The 16,069-nt window shown below is 39.6% G+C and overlaps 1 protein-coding gene across 1 annotated transcript in view; it reads right to left on the bottom strand.

Annotated features, from left to right (window-relative positions):
• LOC123962014 (prostasin-like) overlaps nt 1–9,521 on the bottom strand; it is a 91,128-nt gene extending 81,607 nt beyond the window's left edge. The window contains exons 1-4 of the mRNA XM_046037885.1: nt 9,477–9,521; nt 3,709–3,729; nt 3,388–3,550; nt 1,512–1,786 (exon numbers count right to left, since the gene is read on the bottom strand). Coding sequence (XP_045893841.1) covers nt 1,512–1,786; nt 3,388–3,413 — 301 coding nt within the window. The 5' untranslated portion in view covers nt 3,414–3,550; nt 3,709–3,729; nt 9,477–9,521. The remainder of the gene's footprint in view (nt 1–1,511; nt 1,787–3,387; nt 3,551–3,708; nt 3,730–9,476) is intronic.
• Nucleotides 9,522–16,069: the final 6,548 nt, after the last annotated feature.

Here is a 16,069-nt window from a genome sequence, read left to right as displayed (position 1 = left end):
TACTCTTAAATGTGGAGATGGTGTCTGCCTCCTGAACCCAAACTGGAACCTGGTTCCACAGGAGAGGAGCTTGATAGCTGAACGCTCTGGCTCCTAGTCTACTTTTGGAGACTCTAGGAACCACAAGTAACCCTGCATTCTGGGAGCGCAGTGCTCTGATGGGGTAGTAAGGTACTATGAGCTCTTTAAGATAAGATGGTGCCTGACCATTAAGAGCTTTGTAGGTGAGAAGAAGGATTTTAAATTCTATTCTGGATTTCACTGGAAGCCAATGCAGAGAAGCTAAAACAGGAGAAATGTGATCTCTTTTCCTGGTTCCTGTCAGAACACGAGCTGCAGCATTCTGGATCAGCTGAAGAGTCTTAATGGACTTTTTCATACAGCCTGATAATAAGGAATTGCAGTAATCCAGCCTAGATGTAACAAAAGCATGGACTAGTTTTTCTGCATCATTTTTTGACAGGATGTTCTTGATTTTTGCAATATTACGTAGGTGAAAAAAGGCCTTAAAGTTTGCTTAATGTGAGACTTAAACGACATGTCCTGATCAAAGATAACTCTAGAGATCTAAAATTTATGAAAAAGGATATTTCACTTCATCCTTTTTTCCCTGAGATTTGTTGATCTTTCTAAGTCAATGAAACAAAGATATTGTATTTTAATAAAGCATCCTGGTGTTATACTGTATGCACTCTAACAACACAAGGATGTAAACAATTCATAATAACTGCATTCGTGTCATGATTTTGACGTCTACTTTCAGTTTTCCCTACTCAGATTTAACTCGGGAAAAGTCAGGCTTGATAAACTCTTCTTTTGTGTGTAATATGATTTAACATTTAAAGGGGCAACTTCATATTAGGTCCGTTAAACAAAACAAAATGGAACCAGGGGAGAGCAGTAATAATCCAAGAAAGATTTCTGAGATTTAACTGTTAAATTTACGGGGGAAAAATAATCACAAATCTACAAGAAAAAGCCTGAATATCATCTGACATCTGTCATAAAACTATGAGAGAAACTCTTTTAAAAACCTGTCCACCTTAGCATGCCTCGTAGTACAGGCCACTGATCTGTATCACATCTGTATCTCCCTGCCTCTGTGTGTGTTTGAGAGAGTCTTCCCTATCCTGAGTACCTGATGTGTGTCCCCTGGTTGTGTCCCACAACGCTTGTTTGCTCTTGTATAAATGGTTTTCAGTCCCTCTTCGGTCATTGCAGTATGTTGTGGGTTCTGCTTGTTTCTGTGTGGTTGCATTTACCAGTTTTATTTGGATTTAGTTTCTTATAACAGATTATGACCTTTGTTTTTAATTTTCTACCATGCTTCCATGGAAGTCACATTATTCTGCTTTTTGCTAATAAACCTTGCAAACTGATGTCAGCTCTCCACTGTTGTGCGTTTGGGCTCAAATCTGCTTATCACTCGATGAATCCTGAGAAAGTTATTGCCACCATTGTAATTAGTTTGTCTCTGAAAATAAATGTAATCCAGGTGCTTTCTGACCCACCTCCAGATCCAACATTGCCCCAGCCGGTGGCCCAGGAGACAGTCCCCTTGTAGAAGGTGCTGCCTGTGGCTGCCAGACAGACGGGCTGAATGTAGGTGGTGAAAGTCACGGGTGAGGAGAGCTTCAGAAGGCAGATGTCGTTTTCAAAAGTTCCAGAGTTAAAGTTGGGATGAACGATGATCTGTGATACTGTCCGAGACACTTGATTGGGGTTTGATCCCTGTAGACTCTGGAGACCCAGAGACACAACTAGAGTGCTCGTGCTTACGCCTGAACTGAGGTAATCAGAAGAGAAACAAAACAGTGCACAAACATGAAAAACAGAACTGTAGTCAAGAGCACTTCAGCAAGAACCAAGTCTATTTTATGACCACGTCTAGTTTGTATGGATATTGATAGATGTTCCATGTTCTTTGCATCTGTTGGTGTGGAGATCAACAGAATATAATGGATGAACATCTCTAAACTGAAACACCTGCAATATCAACAGGGGTTTTCCTTTACAGCAAAACTATCTTTTCTCCCAGTGTACATGGCAGCGACAAACCAGCCCAAACATGAAGTCTGTCCATATGTCTCAGTCCAAAAGCTTAAACTCTATAAACTCCAAAGGGAGACAAAGACACATGGAATCAAGAAATGTTTATATGTCTGTACAGCATGATTCATTAATGGACACAATTTGTTTGCATGAGGGCAATCTCTGACCAAATCGTTCATCGACTGATGAGGATTTAGCCTCTGGGAGCAACAGACAATGTTCTGGCTCCTGGTGTGGCTAGTGTAAATCCAGGCCAAGACTTCCTTTCACATGCAGCTGTCAATGGGTGCTTCTCACAACTTGGCTGTTTCTGTTTATAGTCTGTATATAGATTGTGTTCTTTATACTGTAGCCTGTGTTGGATTTTTATGTTGTTGTATCTTATTTTATGATTGTATTATTGTATGTGTAAGCACATCATGAGCAATGTACAATCCTGAGTCAAATTCCTTGTATGTGTACACATACCTGGCAAATAAAACTGATTGTGATTCAATTCTCTTAATTGCATCTTTTCCTTGCCAAGGCGGCACTCATGTATCTTTGTTCATAGCGCCTCAGAGATGGCTCCTTGCTTCGGTTTGACGGTTTGCAAGATTTCAGAGAAGAACAACTTCAGGTTCAAGCCAGGAAACAACAAATAAGAGACTTGAGATGCACCCCATGTTGACAGTTCGATTAGCAACATGTGGCGCGAGAATCAAGCGGGAGACGTCTATGACCGGATTGTTTCACAGTAACCAGTTTGCAAAATTAATAAAACCCAAATATCTGTCAGACGATAGCCAGTGGGTTTAGAGATTGCATTAGGGGAAAGGGAAACAGCTGGACTACAAACAAGCTGTTTTCAGGATTTCAGAGCGGAGTTTTCTGTGGAAGATGGGAACTCCCTTTGGGGTGGGCTTTGGGCTTTTTCACTTTGCAAACCTATTACATGCACAAAAAAAGATTTATAACTAAATAAAGGAGAGGGAAAAGCCAAAAAGCATAATATGACCTCTCAAAAATGAACCCTAAAAATGCATCCTAAACTCTTTCTAGAATAATCCTCTTTAATTTTCTTTCCCTGCCTCTTAGAGAAGCAGTAACCATCCTTTTTGGCTAATGACCCCTCAAAATGAATCATTGTCTGCTGATACACATCATCAAAGGTTTAAACAACACACATTTTCTCCTTGGATGGTGATATCGGTCAAATTTCAGTAGCAGAAAAATGTTTTTTATCTGTCCTCTCAAGACCTCTCAGATTTATCTTGCGACCGCTTGGAGAGATTCCTGCCCCCAATTTAGACAGACTGTATGTTTATTTGTCGCCGCCCTACCCTCTCTGCTTACCTTGAGCAGCACTGAGCAGCAGTCATCACCCATTGATTGTTAATGAGGGTTCCTCCACACAAGTGGGACCCAGAGGTACGTAGACTGGCCTGCCAGGGCCAGCTGCCTGCAGAGGCCACCTGTCCTCCAACAATCTTGGTGTTGAGTGGAGGCTTACCGCACACTGAGGAGACAGACAGAGACGAAGTGGGGAAATAATTAGATAAAAGAAAGTAAAGAAGGTATTAACAACAGATTTACGTCCCAAAAACATGTTTAAAATGTCCCAATGACAGACAGACAGACAGGAAGTAAAAAAGTGAGGTAAAAACTTTGACTTACCACTTAGTTGTGAGTGAGACTCTGAAAACATAAAACAAACAAAATCTTTATGATACAGTAATTGTGTATTTATATTTACTGATATGTCTTGGCTATAGTTCACATAATTGGCTTAAATTAAATCCACACATATTACTTTAATTGCATGCTTACAAGAAACTCCTACTACAAGGACAGACTGAAAAGAATAAGAAAGTAAATTTTTAAGGTGGCTTTAAGTTGCAGAATTATAGGTCTGTGTTAAAATAAATTCAGCGCCTTTAATTTTCAATTCAAGCACAATTCAACTTTACTAGTTAGCTTGTACTAAACTAGATTCATGGCTTGAAAAATAAATACAAATAATACAAATGTATGAAAGATGTGGAATATTTTAAGGATTGTTGAAAAACACAAAACTGCATTGCTGGCTTTAATAATGTTATTATTATATATATAATAATAATTTTATTGCTAATATTTATTTCGTATTATTCTTCCGTTACGTTTTTTTGGACCTTAACTAGTCCCACAGCTTTTGACGTAGAAACTCCGTTCAAACTCCAAGTTGTCCGGCTCAATGAGGAATGGGGTGCTGTTACTTTTGTCATTGATACCTTGAAGACTTTCCAAAATATTCAAGGTTTTCCAGGAAACATTTCCCTTTCTAAGTGAATGGAGAGACTGTAGAAATCCTCCTCACACCTACTCCACTTTGAATACACATACGCACGCGCACACACACACACACACACACACACACACACACACAGTAAAGGAGACTTATTAGGCTTCTTATATTTTCTGTCTTATCTATAATGTTACAATGTCAGATGTTCATGTTAAACGTGGCCAAAGCTTTACTCTTGGCTCTTAATGATGTCATACAGAGCTGGTTTTCCATATATGGTAATTTGCCTGCAGCCTCAATAACAACTGGCAACTCCTATGCTTAGTTTGTCTCTACCACTGTGCGGCATAATCATCCTGCTTCAGGATCTTGGCCAATCAGAACACAATGGACTTTTGGAGGCGGGAGGGGGGAGCTTAAAGAGACAGGAGCATCTACTGCTTAAGAGGCTGAAATGAGAGCTTGCATGAAGTTTAGCAATCCAGTTTAGCATCAGCATTCCACAGCCAGCATTCACACCGCAATTTCTCCATAAATTCTAGTTTGCATAAAGAAGTGTGATGGACTAGGAAGACTTGGAAACGCAACACAGTCTCACTCCCTACTCGTCAAATGTCTGACGCATGGTCAAGGCCCTTTGTCGTCGCTTTTTAAAGACTTGGGTAGCCCTTTTGCATCAATCACTGACGTTTAGGGATCCACAGTCAAGTTAGCAACGCTTAGCAACAATAAATATGCAATATACCATATTACACTTTCAAGATAAAACGTAACGTTTCGATACATTGCCATGTTGAAACGCGCATAATTAAAGTCGTGAAACGTTGCAGTTTCGTTTAGGCACAGAAAGTACTTGGTTGGGTTTAGGCAACAAAACTACTTGGTTAAGGTTAGGAAAACATCATGGTTTGGGTTAAAATAGCTATGTATGTCAATTAAGACTTAAGTTAACTAACGTTAATGTCAATTTACCTCACTCGCCTAAATAAAAACATTTAATGTTTTGTTTCGCACGGGACACAAACCCTGTTCTCCTGCTTCAAGGTCCGGGTTCTGGCCCTCTATCCACCCCAATCACCTCCTTACTTTGTCTTTTCTCTTAAATATCATACTTGCCTTTACCATCAAAAACTGACACCACAGGGCTTCCCTCAATACGTCGAACTATGACGTCAAAGGGATCCCTAGTGCGTCACAAACTGACGATTATGGCTCTTGACCAAGCGTCCATATGTGACGACTTGGGAGTGAGACCGGGTTGGGAAACGTGGAGAATGTTCTAAATAATCCAAATTTGATTTTAAATTTGAATAAACCTCATATTACTAAAGTTTGTAATGGTTTAATTAGTATGACAGTATTTTAAGGTTTGATTGGAGTTTGCAGTTGAAAGTAGGTAATTTTGATTTTATCAACTTTTATTTTCAGATAAAATTATACACAGTGCGAAACTTGTCTTCTGCATTCAACCCATCCTAATAAGGAGCAGTGGGCAGCCATTGTGCAGCACCCAGGAAGCAGCTAGGAGTTCAGTGCCTTGCTCATGGGCACTTTACTCAATGGTCAGTGCTGCACTTCAATTGTTGACCCTCCAGTTCACAAACAAAGTCCCTTTAGACTGAGCCAATGTTGCCAAAATTAATAAGACGCTTGAAAAAGATGTCTGTGTGTATGTTGTGTGTATATATGCCACACTGACCTCATTAGCTCATTTTAAGTATCATGCAAGGCAAGGCTAGTTTATTTGTATAGCACATTTCAACGACAAGGTTATTCAAAGAGCTGTACATAAATCATAAAAGCAGCAGGGAAATATAAAAAAGTTTAAAAGCAACATATGGAAATAAAAAAAAAACACATTAAAACAGGGTAAAACAGGACAGTAAAAGTTAGAGTGCAGTGTACAATCAAGGTTAAAAGAGTTAAATGGAAAATAAAAACAGGCTGAGGGGTTGAGCAAATAATTGAGTTATACTTATTTTGAGAAGAGAATAAACAGAGACGTACACTTTATCTAATCTAGCTACTCTGTACTCGGGTCCATAGCAATCTTTGGGTCCACTGAAGCTCCAAAAACCCTCGGACACTACAGAGAAACCAGGACATGTCTGTCCGCAGGCCACTTTGATCCAGTTATACTCTGGACCCACCTGTGCATTTACAGGTGGACAGAGATTCCTGCAAATCACTCAGGCGTGAGATTTAAGACCACTTCGTTCACTCTGTTCAGTCTCACTGTCATTGTCTTTTGTGCAGTGCTTGCAGGGACACGCAGGGACACAAACCATATGAATAGACATGTTTTCCTTATATTGTATGGTCGGGGTCTTATTTATAAAAAAAACTAGGTCATGCAACATATAGTGACCACTGGAGGCTTATTTTGAAAAGAAAGCATAATCATGAACTTCCTGTCAAGATGTGGTGACTGGGACTGTCCGGTGCTTTCGTTTTGAAAAATAAGGTCCATCTCTCTAGTTCCCTGTTAAGATACACGGCCTTTATTTTGAAAGATTGTCTTGCGTGTCCTGAGCTCTCTGTTAAATACAGTTACTGTCTGGGACTTTTATTTAAAAAAAAATAGGTGAATTAATTTATGCCAGTTAAGAAACATTAACTTTGGTGGGATTTTACTTTGGAAAAAAGCCTCATACTGAGTTCCCTGTTAAGGCACAATTACTGATACAGACACTGGTGGAGGCTTATATTCCCGTTTTGTTTTGAGAAGCCTTGCTCATCGTGACTTTCCTGTTATGATGAGGTTACCACATCATGCTTAACAGACCGTAACTCTCATCCCCTCAGTAAACAGAGAGAGAAGATCCACCTGAAGATGCTGTGTGAGGTTTTTGTGTGTCAAAACTGTGTCCGTGTTTGCAATTTAAACACATCTACTTTCCTGCCTTCCTTTGAAAATCTATGTAGCAGTTGGCTGGGACTGCTGTCACTGTGAAGCTGACTGTGTTTGCTTTAAAAGTTACATGTCCAGCACCAGCACAACATTCTCTACATTTTGGTGTAAAACGAATGAAGAGTTAACATTGTGACAAGTAGAGTGACTTGAACACCAATTTCTAATAAGATTTTAGATGAAATCCAAGTCTGTCAGTTGGTCCTCCTGTGGCCAATCTGTCCCATACACACTCATTATAAAGTCAGGCAAAGGCAGAAAATTACATGAAACTCGACTTTGTAAAAAGAATTTATGTGAAAAAGTTGCATTAACTTGAGAAAGTCCAATGGCTTGAGAACATTTTAACGTTTGAATGCCATTTCTATGTGAACATATGAATTAGTGGGACGAGGCTGAAGATGAATGAGTTTGGAGGGTTTTTTTTTTTACTTGATTTCATTTTAACAAAGTTTCAAAGAAAGTTGAAGAGTTTGAATAGAATTTGAAAGATAAAGTAGGAACGATGTATGTATGTACGGTATGAAGTTTCTAGCTCAAAGTATGAATAACTAGATAACAGTTGAAAAAGCCTGAAGAAATTGTGAAAATAAGGACATTTTTTACATTCCGTCCATTCATTTCAGTAATTGTCCTGGAAACAGGGACGTATGTATACACAGTGCAGACAGTACAGGGGCCCGTGACTGGAGTGGGTTAGGTAGGTTAGGAGCTGAACTTTATCAGTTTCATGGTAAAAATGCATCTCAGTCAGGGGCTTTGTCAGGCTCTTGAAATATCGGGGGCTTAGCCCAGCCCAGAAATCTGTTGTATTTTCACCTGATAATTTTAGTCTTTTTTCCTCCTATAAGTCATTGAGTTAAATTTTATTTATTAAAATATCCAGTTACAGACCACAATTCAAAATATAAAACATATAGAGTTATAAAAGGATCTCAGGCATTTGTATTGCTGTCAGATATGTTTCTCCTGTAGATCAACTTTTCTCATTTAATTTCATCCCTGCTGAGTCAGCACAAATGTAGGCATGACTGAAGTAACTTCTTTAAATGTGCATGTGGCACCAATGATTAATCAATTCATTTTAATTCAGTTATCCCCTGGACTTTAATAGCTCCTGTGTTTCAGAAGTTTTTCTCCTCATGTCTAAAACGTTGTGCACATCCAAAATGTCTCCCACATATCTGTTTTCTTTTTGCAGAATAACTTGGTAATATTTATAGACAAAATGTGTAATATATAAATATAATAGATATATAATATAAATAAAATCACAATCTATGAGAGTACAGTCAATATTTTAACAAAACCTTCCTGCCCTGTCCTCTGCTGTGCATGAGCCTGAGTTTTTGCTCTTCTGATCCCCTTTAGACCGTCTGACAGAACCTTTTTGGGATGAGAAAAGCGCGCTTTTCTTCATCAGAGATGGCAAATTGAAACTGAAAAGACTTGTAGTCAGAAATAAATCTCACCATAAATCCACACAAATGTGAACTTCAGCACCTTTATTAGAGTACAGCTCACAGCTGCTTCAGAAGGAAGCTAACATCCCCAATTAGAGTGTATAAAGGCTTTATTGAGTGTAAAACTTAATCACAAAGGTATATGCAGAAAGGAAAGGTCCTAATTCTCAAAGATTGAATGCAAATAGTGACTGTCAGGAAAAATAGCATTTATATCACTCAGCTGCTTCCTGAATTCTTTTTATAATTATCTGCTAATAGAACAATTACAGTGAAGCAGTCCTTGGAAATTAATGTATGTTATTTCACTTTATGCATCCAGGCTAACTTTTAAATCAGTCTAAACAAAGCCATGAGTTCAGTGCAAAACTATTTTTATTCCATTACATTTATGTGCTTTCTATAATTACTGCTCACATGCAGATTAATGTCTTTTTAAACATGTCAAAAATACATTTGGGTAGTTTTGCCATTTCATTTCATTTCATTTTCCATAAACATCTTAACAGATTACATAATGACTTTTAAACCTGGACTTTTCTTACTTTATTTCTCTTTCTCTCATAGATTTGATCATTTTCATAAATAGTGTGGATGTATATTTTGATTCAGTGCAACAGGATCCACTGAGCACTTTGGTTTTGTACATTTTATTGCTACAATTTTGTAAAGTTTAATCTGAACGCAGGATTTGCATTTGCATGTAATACTGATTTATTTAACAACTTCTCTTACTTAATTAAAAGATTCTTGATCCTCTGTGCACAGTGAGGAGGGTTCTTACCTTGTGTCAGGAGAGTCAGCAGAGTTGCCACACAGATCACTTTGTAGAAAGCCATCGCTGCAAGTCCATATCATCAGAAATGCACCTGCTTTAATAACCTTCTTCTCTCTCCCTCCCTCCCTGTCTACCTCTCTCCCTCTCTCTCCCTCCCTCTCTGTCTACCTCCAACTCAAGCTCACCTGCCCATTGACACTCCCAACATCTTACCTATCACCTGTTTCACAAAACATCAAAAATGTCACGTGTCTGAGCAAAGTACATTTACTAAAGTTCTGTTCTTAAGTATAACATTTGCGTACTTAAAATTTTCCTTTTCACCACCTGTAGTAACTAGTAATGCTTTTAGATTAAGATTTTACACTAAAAACAAACATGATAAAGCTTAAAAATACAATGTGTTGTTAAAGATTAAACTTTTTTGTCCTAATAATAACAATTATAGCTTTATTTGTATAGCCTTTTTCATTACAGGTAACAAAGTGCTTTTAAACAAGTAAAAACAAGTCAAACAAGAGGGAAAAAAAACTAAAGCCTTCAAGTTAACTCTGAGAAGTTAGTCTATTTATGTTCTTAACACAACGCTTTCAATGTCTGAGACCCAACTTCAAATAAGTTATAAGCAAGCATGTAATGAGTCGAGCTATTAAGGAAAGCTATCTTAATGTTAGCGCCTGCTGAGCCCTGTTAATCAGCAGAATCGAACTTTAAATCCTAATTACTAACCAGTTTGTCTGCTTTCTCTTTCTGTGGATCTGACATCTCACATAGTCGTTAAGTTATGACTATGATTTGGATTGTGATATTAAAGATAAGAACAGGCTAAAATGTATGAGTGCACGTTTCACTTTGACACTAAGCCTAAATCTTCAGTGCTGACACTTTACTGGCACAGCCCCCTGGTGATCAGATGGCCCATTGGTGATCTTGAATAGCCATAATTGGACGATATGAAAAAAGAGAAGATTTCCCAACTCTAGTTGTAGCTGGACGCGGTGGAGCTAATTTAATCTTCTTCATTTCCTGCTGGGAAAAAACCCTGTACACATTTCAAATAATGAGGAATAAACTAGTCAAACAGGCTCAGGCTTCCTGTGAACAAATTAACTTGATTTGGAACACGATGAACCAGGAATAAATGTCACCAAACGTCAGTTTTTATTGCAAGCCATGTGCATCCATCACTTCAAGAATGTTTCTAGGCTTTGAAAAAAGCTAACAAAAAAAAAAATAGCCATTATATAGGACTTTCAGAAAAAGTGCTTGGATCCTTTGGATCCTAAAAGTACCAACGTACAACAATGTAAAAATTCACCATTGCAAGTGAAAATCGTGTTTTGATAAAGTGAACTTGAGATTTCTGTTATCAGAGCACTGTCCTATATATTTAATAGATATATCTATCTAGCGTGTCAGTACAACAGACCACATTTACACTCACAGCAGGCTTTTGAATACATACGTGGCTACCAGTATATAAGTGTGTTAACAAACAGTAAAGCCCTGAGACGTAAAAAATCAAAAGCGCTAAAATGAATGTGACCATAAGCACATGAAAACCTTGTGCGTGCGATAACTGAGAGGACCGCTGCAAAACGTTTTGTGACTTTGTGACTTCGGTGAAATAAGGTGAAGAGTCTCCCCATTAAAAGAGAATCTGTGCACATTTACGCACGGGGCACAGCAGCATAATATTTAAATCTTGCTACATAAATGGCTCAGGTTATTTGCTGACTTTGCAGTGCCTACAAACGTTTAAAATGACTGATCGCCGCCTTTCTAATCATGAAAGTAAACCGTTAAAGATAACACTTGTACATCAGCACGATAAAGAAATCACCTGGAAAATTAAAAGGGCCAGTAGAAGGGGGATAAATCTGAGAAAATAATTAGTTGGGTTGAGTGCGGGTGGATGATTTGTGCGTACATGGTTATTCAGATATTGTCAGAGCCGATCCACACATCACACCAATGTAGCTCCTATAATCGTGACAAAACAGTGCAGCTTCTGATGTCAAATTATTAGGCTGTAATATGAAACCGGAGCATCCTCTGCATTCAGCACTAACCTGCTGTATTTTATGTTGTCATATAGTAACAATAGTGCCCATTATGTAGTCTGCACATGTAATTTGCTTCTGTGTAATTTGCTTCTTGTGTTCCTCCCTGTCAATAGGGTGTGCTGCAGCACACTTATAGATTAAGCCCCGCCAATTCTGAGTACAGATACAGAAAATTTGGTGTTCTTGCTCACCCCTGCTAATTATACACTGCAGATAAGTCATTCAAATTCCAACCAGAATATAGACACTTCTGTGGTAAACAAGACTAGTGCCACCGGTGGAAAGGGTTCCAGACAACGGCCTTAAGGCCCTTTCAGAAAGGAGGTGACATCTGCTGCTATTTTGAACTTTGACTGCGGCGTGCACAGGCGCACCAGCAAGCTACCCAGCCCCGTCACAAGTCATTGAAGATAATAGCACAGTGGTACTGTTGTTGTGGTCTGTCTTCAAGGCCCTTTATAGATGTAAACTGAAACAAATTTGGAATTTAAATCCCTTAACTTGAAATGGAAAGTAGTATTAATTTGGTTAAGCTGCTTTAACTTGTATATTTAACTAACATTGGGACAACTAGAACACTGTAGTTATATCCACTTTATGAACTTAAATTTATGAGTTGAAACAAAGGCAATCTTCAAGTTGAGTTATCTGAACTTAAAAATGTGAGTTGAAGGGGTGTAGAATTGTACGTTTGTTAGACAAGTGAAAGCAAGTTTCCTTGAATGGACAATGTAATATAGATAGTTGTTTTAACTCACAGTATTAAGTTCAAACAACAAATTATCATTAATTACACAAATTGTATAGCGTAACATCATGAGTTGAAACAAAGCTTTTCTTAAAGTTGAGTTTACTCACATTTTTAAGGCAGCAATTGAACTTAATTTTTTAAGTTGAACCACCTTGATAATTTTTACAGTGTACAGGGTCGAGGGGAAAACCAAGAACCATTAACAAAAAAAGAAAAAGGACAGCACTGTGGAGTAGTGGTTAGCAATGCTGCCTTGTTATTGTTGTGATCAGTAAATGAGTTTAAGTTTTCCTTCTGCTAAACAGGAAGCCAGGTCATTGGTCAAAGCCCTACTAACTGAGAGGTGAAGCATGTAAAGGCAAAATGTTGTGATGAAACAGGACTTCCATTGATGCTTTTCCACATGTGCTTGTGACATTGCATTCACAGGTGAAAGGTGCCTTGTCATCCGGCGTCTTTGGACCCACCCTGAGGCACTGTGCTGATCAGCTGTCTCCGGTGTTCACAGACATTTTTAACACCTCACTGGAGACATGCCATGTGTCAGCCTGCTCCAAAGCCTCCACTATCATCCCTGTCCCCAAGAAACCAAGGACCACAGGACTAAACGACTATAGACCCATCGCCCTGACCTCTGTGATTATGAAGTCCTTTGAACACCTTGTGTTGTCCCACCTAAAATAATAATAATAATAATAATACAGAGCCAACAGGTCTGTAGACGATGCAGTAAACATGGCCCTTCACTTTATCCAGCACCTGGACTCCCCAGGAACCTACGCCAGGATCCTGTTTGTGGATTTCTGCTCTGCTTTTAATAGCATCATCCCGGCCCTGCTGTAGGACAAGCTCTCCCAGCTGAACGTGCCTGATTCTACCTGCAGGTGGATCACAGACTTCCTGACCGACAGGAAGCAGCACGTGAAGCTGGGAAAACATGTCTTGAATTCCAGGACCATCAGCACCGGATCCCCTCAAGGCTGCATTCTTTCCCTCCCTTCTCTTCTCCCTGTACACCAACAGCTGCACTTCCAGTCACCAGTCCGTCAAGCTCCTGAAGTTTGCGGACGACACCACCCTTATTGGGCTCATCTCAGGTGGGGATGAGTCCGCCTACAGGTGGGAGATCGACCATCTGGTGACCTGGTGCAGCCAGAACAGTCTGGAGCTCAACACTCAGAAGACAGTAGAGATGGTCACAGACTTCAGGAAGAGCCCAGCCCCACCCTCCCCCATCATCCTGTGTGACTCCCCAGTCACCACTGTGGACTCCTTCCGCTTCCTGGGCACCATCATCTCCCAGGACCTCAAGTGGGAGCTGGACATCACCTCCCTCACCAAGAAGCAGCTGAAGAAGTTCAGCCTGCCGAAGACAATGATGGTGCACTTCTACACCACCATCATCGAGTCCATCCTCACCTCCTCTATCACCATCTGGTACGCTGCTGCCACTGCCAGGGACAAGGGCAGGCTGCAGCGCATCATTCACCCTGCAGAGAAGGTGATTGGCTGCAATGGACTCTGAGGCGAGCAGGAAAGATTGCAGCTGACTCCTCCCACCCCGGACACAAACTGTTTCAGACTCTCCCCTCTGGCAGGAGGCTACGGTCCATCAGGACCAAAACCTCTTGCCACAAAAACAGTTTCTTCCCGTCTGCAGCTAGACTCATTAACAAGTCCCAGGTCCCCCACTGACACTCCCCCCTTGCAAATGATTCAAAATATCTCTGCACATGTAAATACTGTTTCATCTCGTGTTGTGCACAGACCTGGCACGTTACACATATTTTTTGTTGATTGTTGATCTTTGCTGTTGTATATATTTATCTTGTCAGTTTATATATTTATATGTACACAATATTCTCTTCCGTTACGTTACTTCTGCATGGCACAGACCCAGAATAATGCACATCTGCAACGTTGTTCTTCCATTCCATATTTATATATTTCTACATTTATTTATGTCAGCTGTATGTTTGTCTATGCGTAGCACCTTATCACCACAGCAAATTCCTCGTATGTGTAAAACACTTCTTGGCAATAAAGCTCCTTCTGATTCTGTTTCTGATTCTGGACCCTCCATTCACATCCAAAATCAACCAGCTGAGGCCCATGGAAAATCAGACTCACTACAACGTGCTGAGGACTCCTCAAGAGTGTAGGCTGCTCGCTGCTCCTTGGTGACCAACACAAAACCACAGGAAGAGAAGAAGAGGAGGACAGTGTTGGCATACTTGTCTGAAAAAAACAGCCTTATGAGTGAGGGGTGTTTTCTGGAAGAGGGAGGCTGCAGCGGTTTTGTTTCTCTTTCGCTTTTCGATCAGAACTGTTTGAAGGGGTGAGTCCACACGTCACACTGGTTAAGCCTGCTGAATTGAAATGAAAGGATTCGAGGAAGTCGGGCCCGTGTATGGGGAATAGAAGAGGGTAATGTATCCACATGCAACGTTAAAAAAATAATAATACAAATATAATAAAAAAATTTTCCTGTCATCCATTACGCCTTATCATTAAACATTCAAGTGCATTGGGCAGTTCGTAAGAATTACATGGGCCTGATAAAAGATGCCACACATCTGATAGTTCACACGAAGAAAGATTTTTGATGATTTGTTGATTTTGATGATGTGTGATACAATATGCACTCTGACAAGAAGCACTTAAAGGTAATAAACCTGTTTTTGATTTTGTTTCCACAGTGAGTTGGCTGAAAATCCTGTACATTGATGACCTAATGATCTGCAGTCCATCACAAGAAGCATGCAAATTTGACACCATTGTGATGCTTTTTTCCCCACAACAGCCACAAGGCTAGTCTTTCTAAATTTGTATTTGCTCAAACACAAGCGACATATCTTTGACATGTGATCACAGCAGAAGGCAAATCTCTCTCCAAACAGTATCCTATCTGATTTAAAACCAATAATCATACACAAAAATAGAAAAAGTTGATGAGCTTTGTAGGAAAGACGTCATATTGTATCATATCACCACAGGCTTGGCTTTCTGTTGGTTTCATCTTCTGGTATCATTTAACACTTTTCTGTACATTTTTATTTGCTATTCACATCACTTGTCACCGACCGTTCTCTGCGTCCCATCACATCAATTAAATTTCATGTGGCGCAGCAGCAATCAGCTGATTTTACTCACAGAGTCACCGGCTGCAGCTGCGGCTGCTTCAGGTGTAGTTGGTTTGATCAGCTGGACGTGCAGCCTCTCTATTCCTCTGTTTGTGTCTTTAGTGTAGTTAAGTGACTTGGTTAAACAGAATTCTGACTCGTTTTATACTTGTTACTGTCGTTTTTTGGAGGTTTGCGACTCACAAATAAAGGAAAAAGCACTCACTGAGATCTTTCAATTAGTCAAAAGTTAACAAAATAATTTTCCATTGTTTACTTTCAACATACGTATCAAAAAAATTACATAAAATTTGTTTTCCACGACTCATGTGGTCACTAAACTATTTCACTCCTCTCTCATTCAACTATAAAGAAATTTGCAAGCTGTAGGCTAGTCTTTCAGTCTGAACTGTTTGAAGGGGTGTGTCCACTTGTGCCACTGGTTAAGCCTGCTGAATTGAAATGAAAGGATTCGAGGAAGTCGGGCCCGTGTATGGGGAGAACAGAAGAGTGTTCATAGGGTATGTATTCACATGCAACTTTCCGGATATAAAAATGTTCCTGTCATCCATTACACCTTATAGTTAAACATTCAAGTGCATTGGGCAGTTCGTAAGAATTACATGGGCCTGATAAAAGATGCCACACATCTGTCAGATT

The sequence above is a fragment of the Micropterus dolomieu genome, linkage group LG02 (genome assembly GCF_021292245.1).
Source record: "Micropterus dolomieu isolate WLL.071019.BEF.003 ecotype Adirondacks linkage group LG02, ASM2129224v1, whole genome shotgun sequence".
Lineage (NCBI taxonomy): Eukaryota > Metazoa > Chordata > Actinopteri > Centrarchiformes > Centrarchidae > Micropterus > Micropterus dolomieu.
Note: the sequence above shows the minus strand (reverse complement) of the source record. Positions and strands in the feature narration are given on the sequence as shown.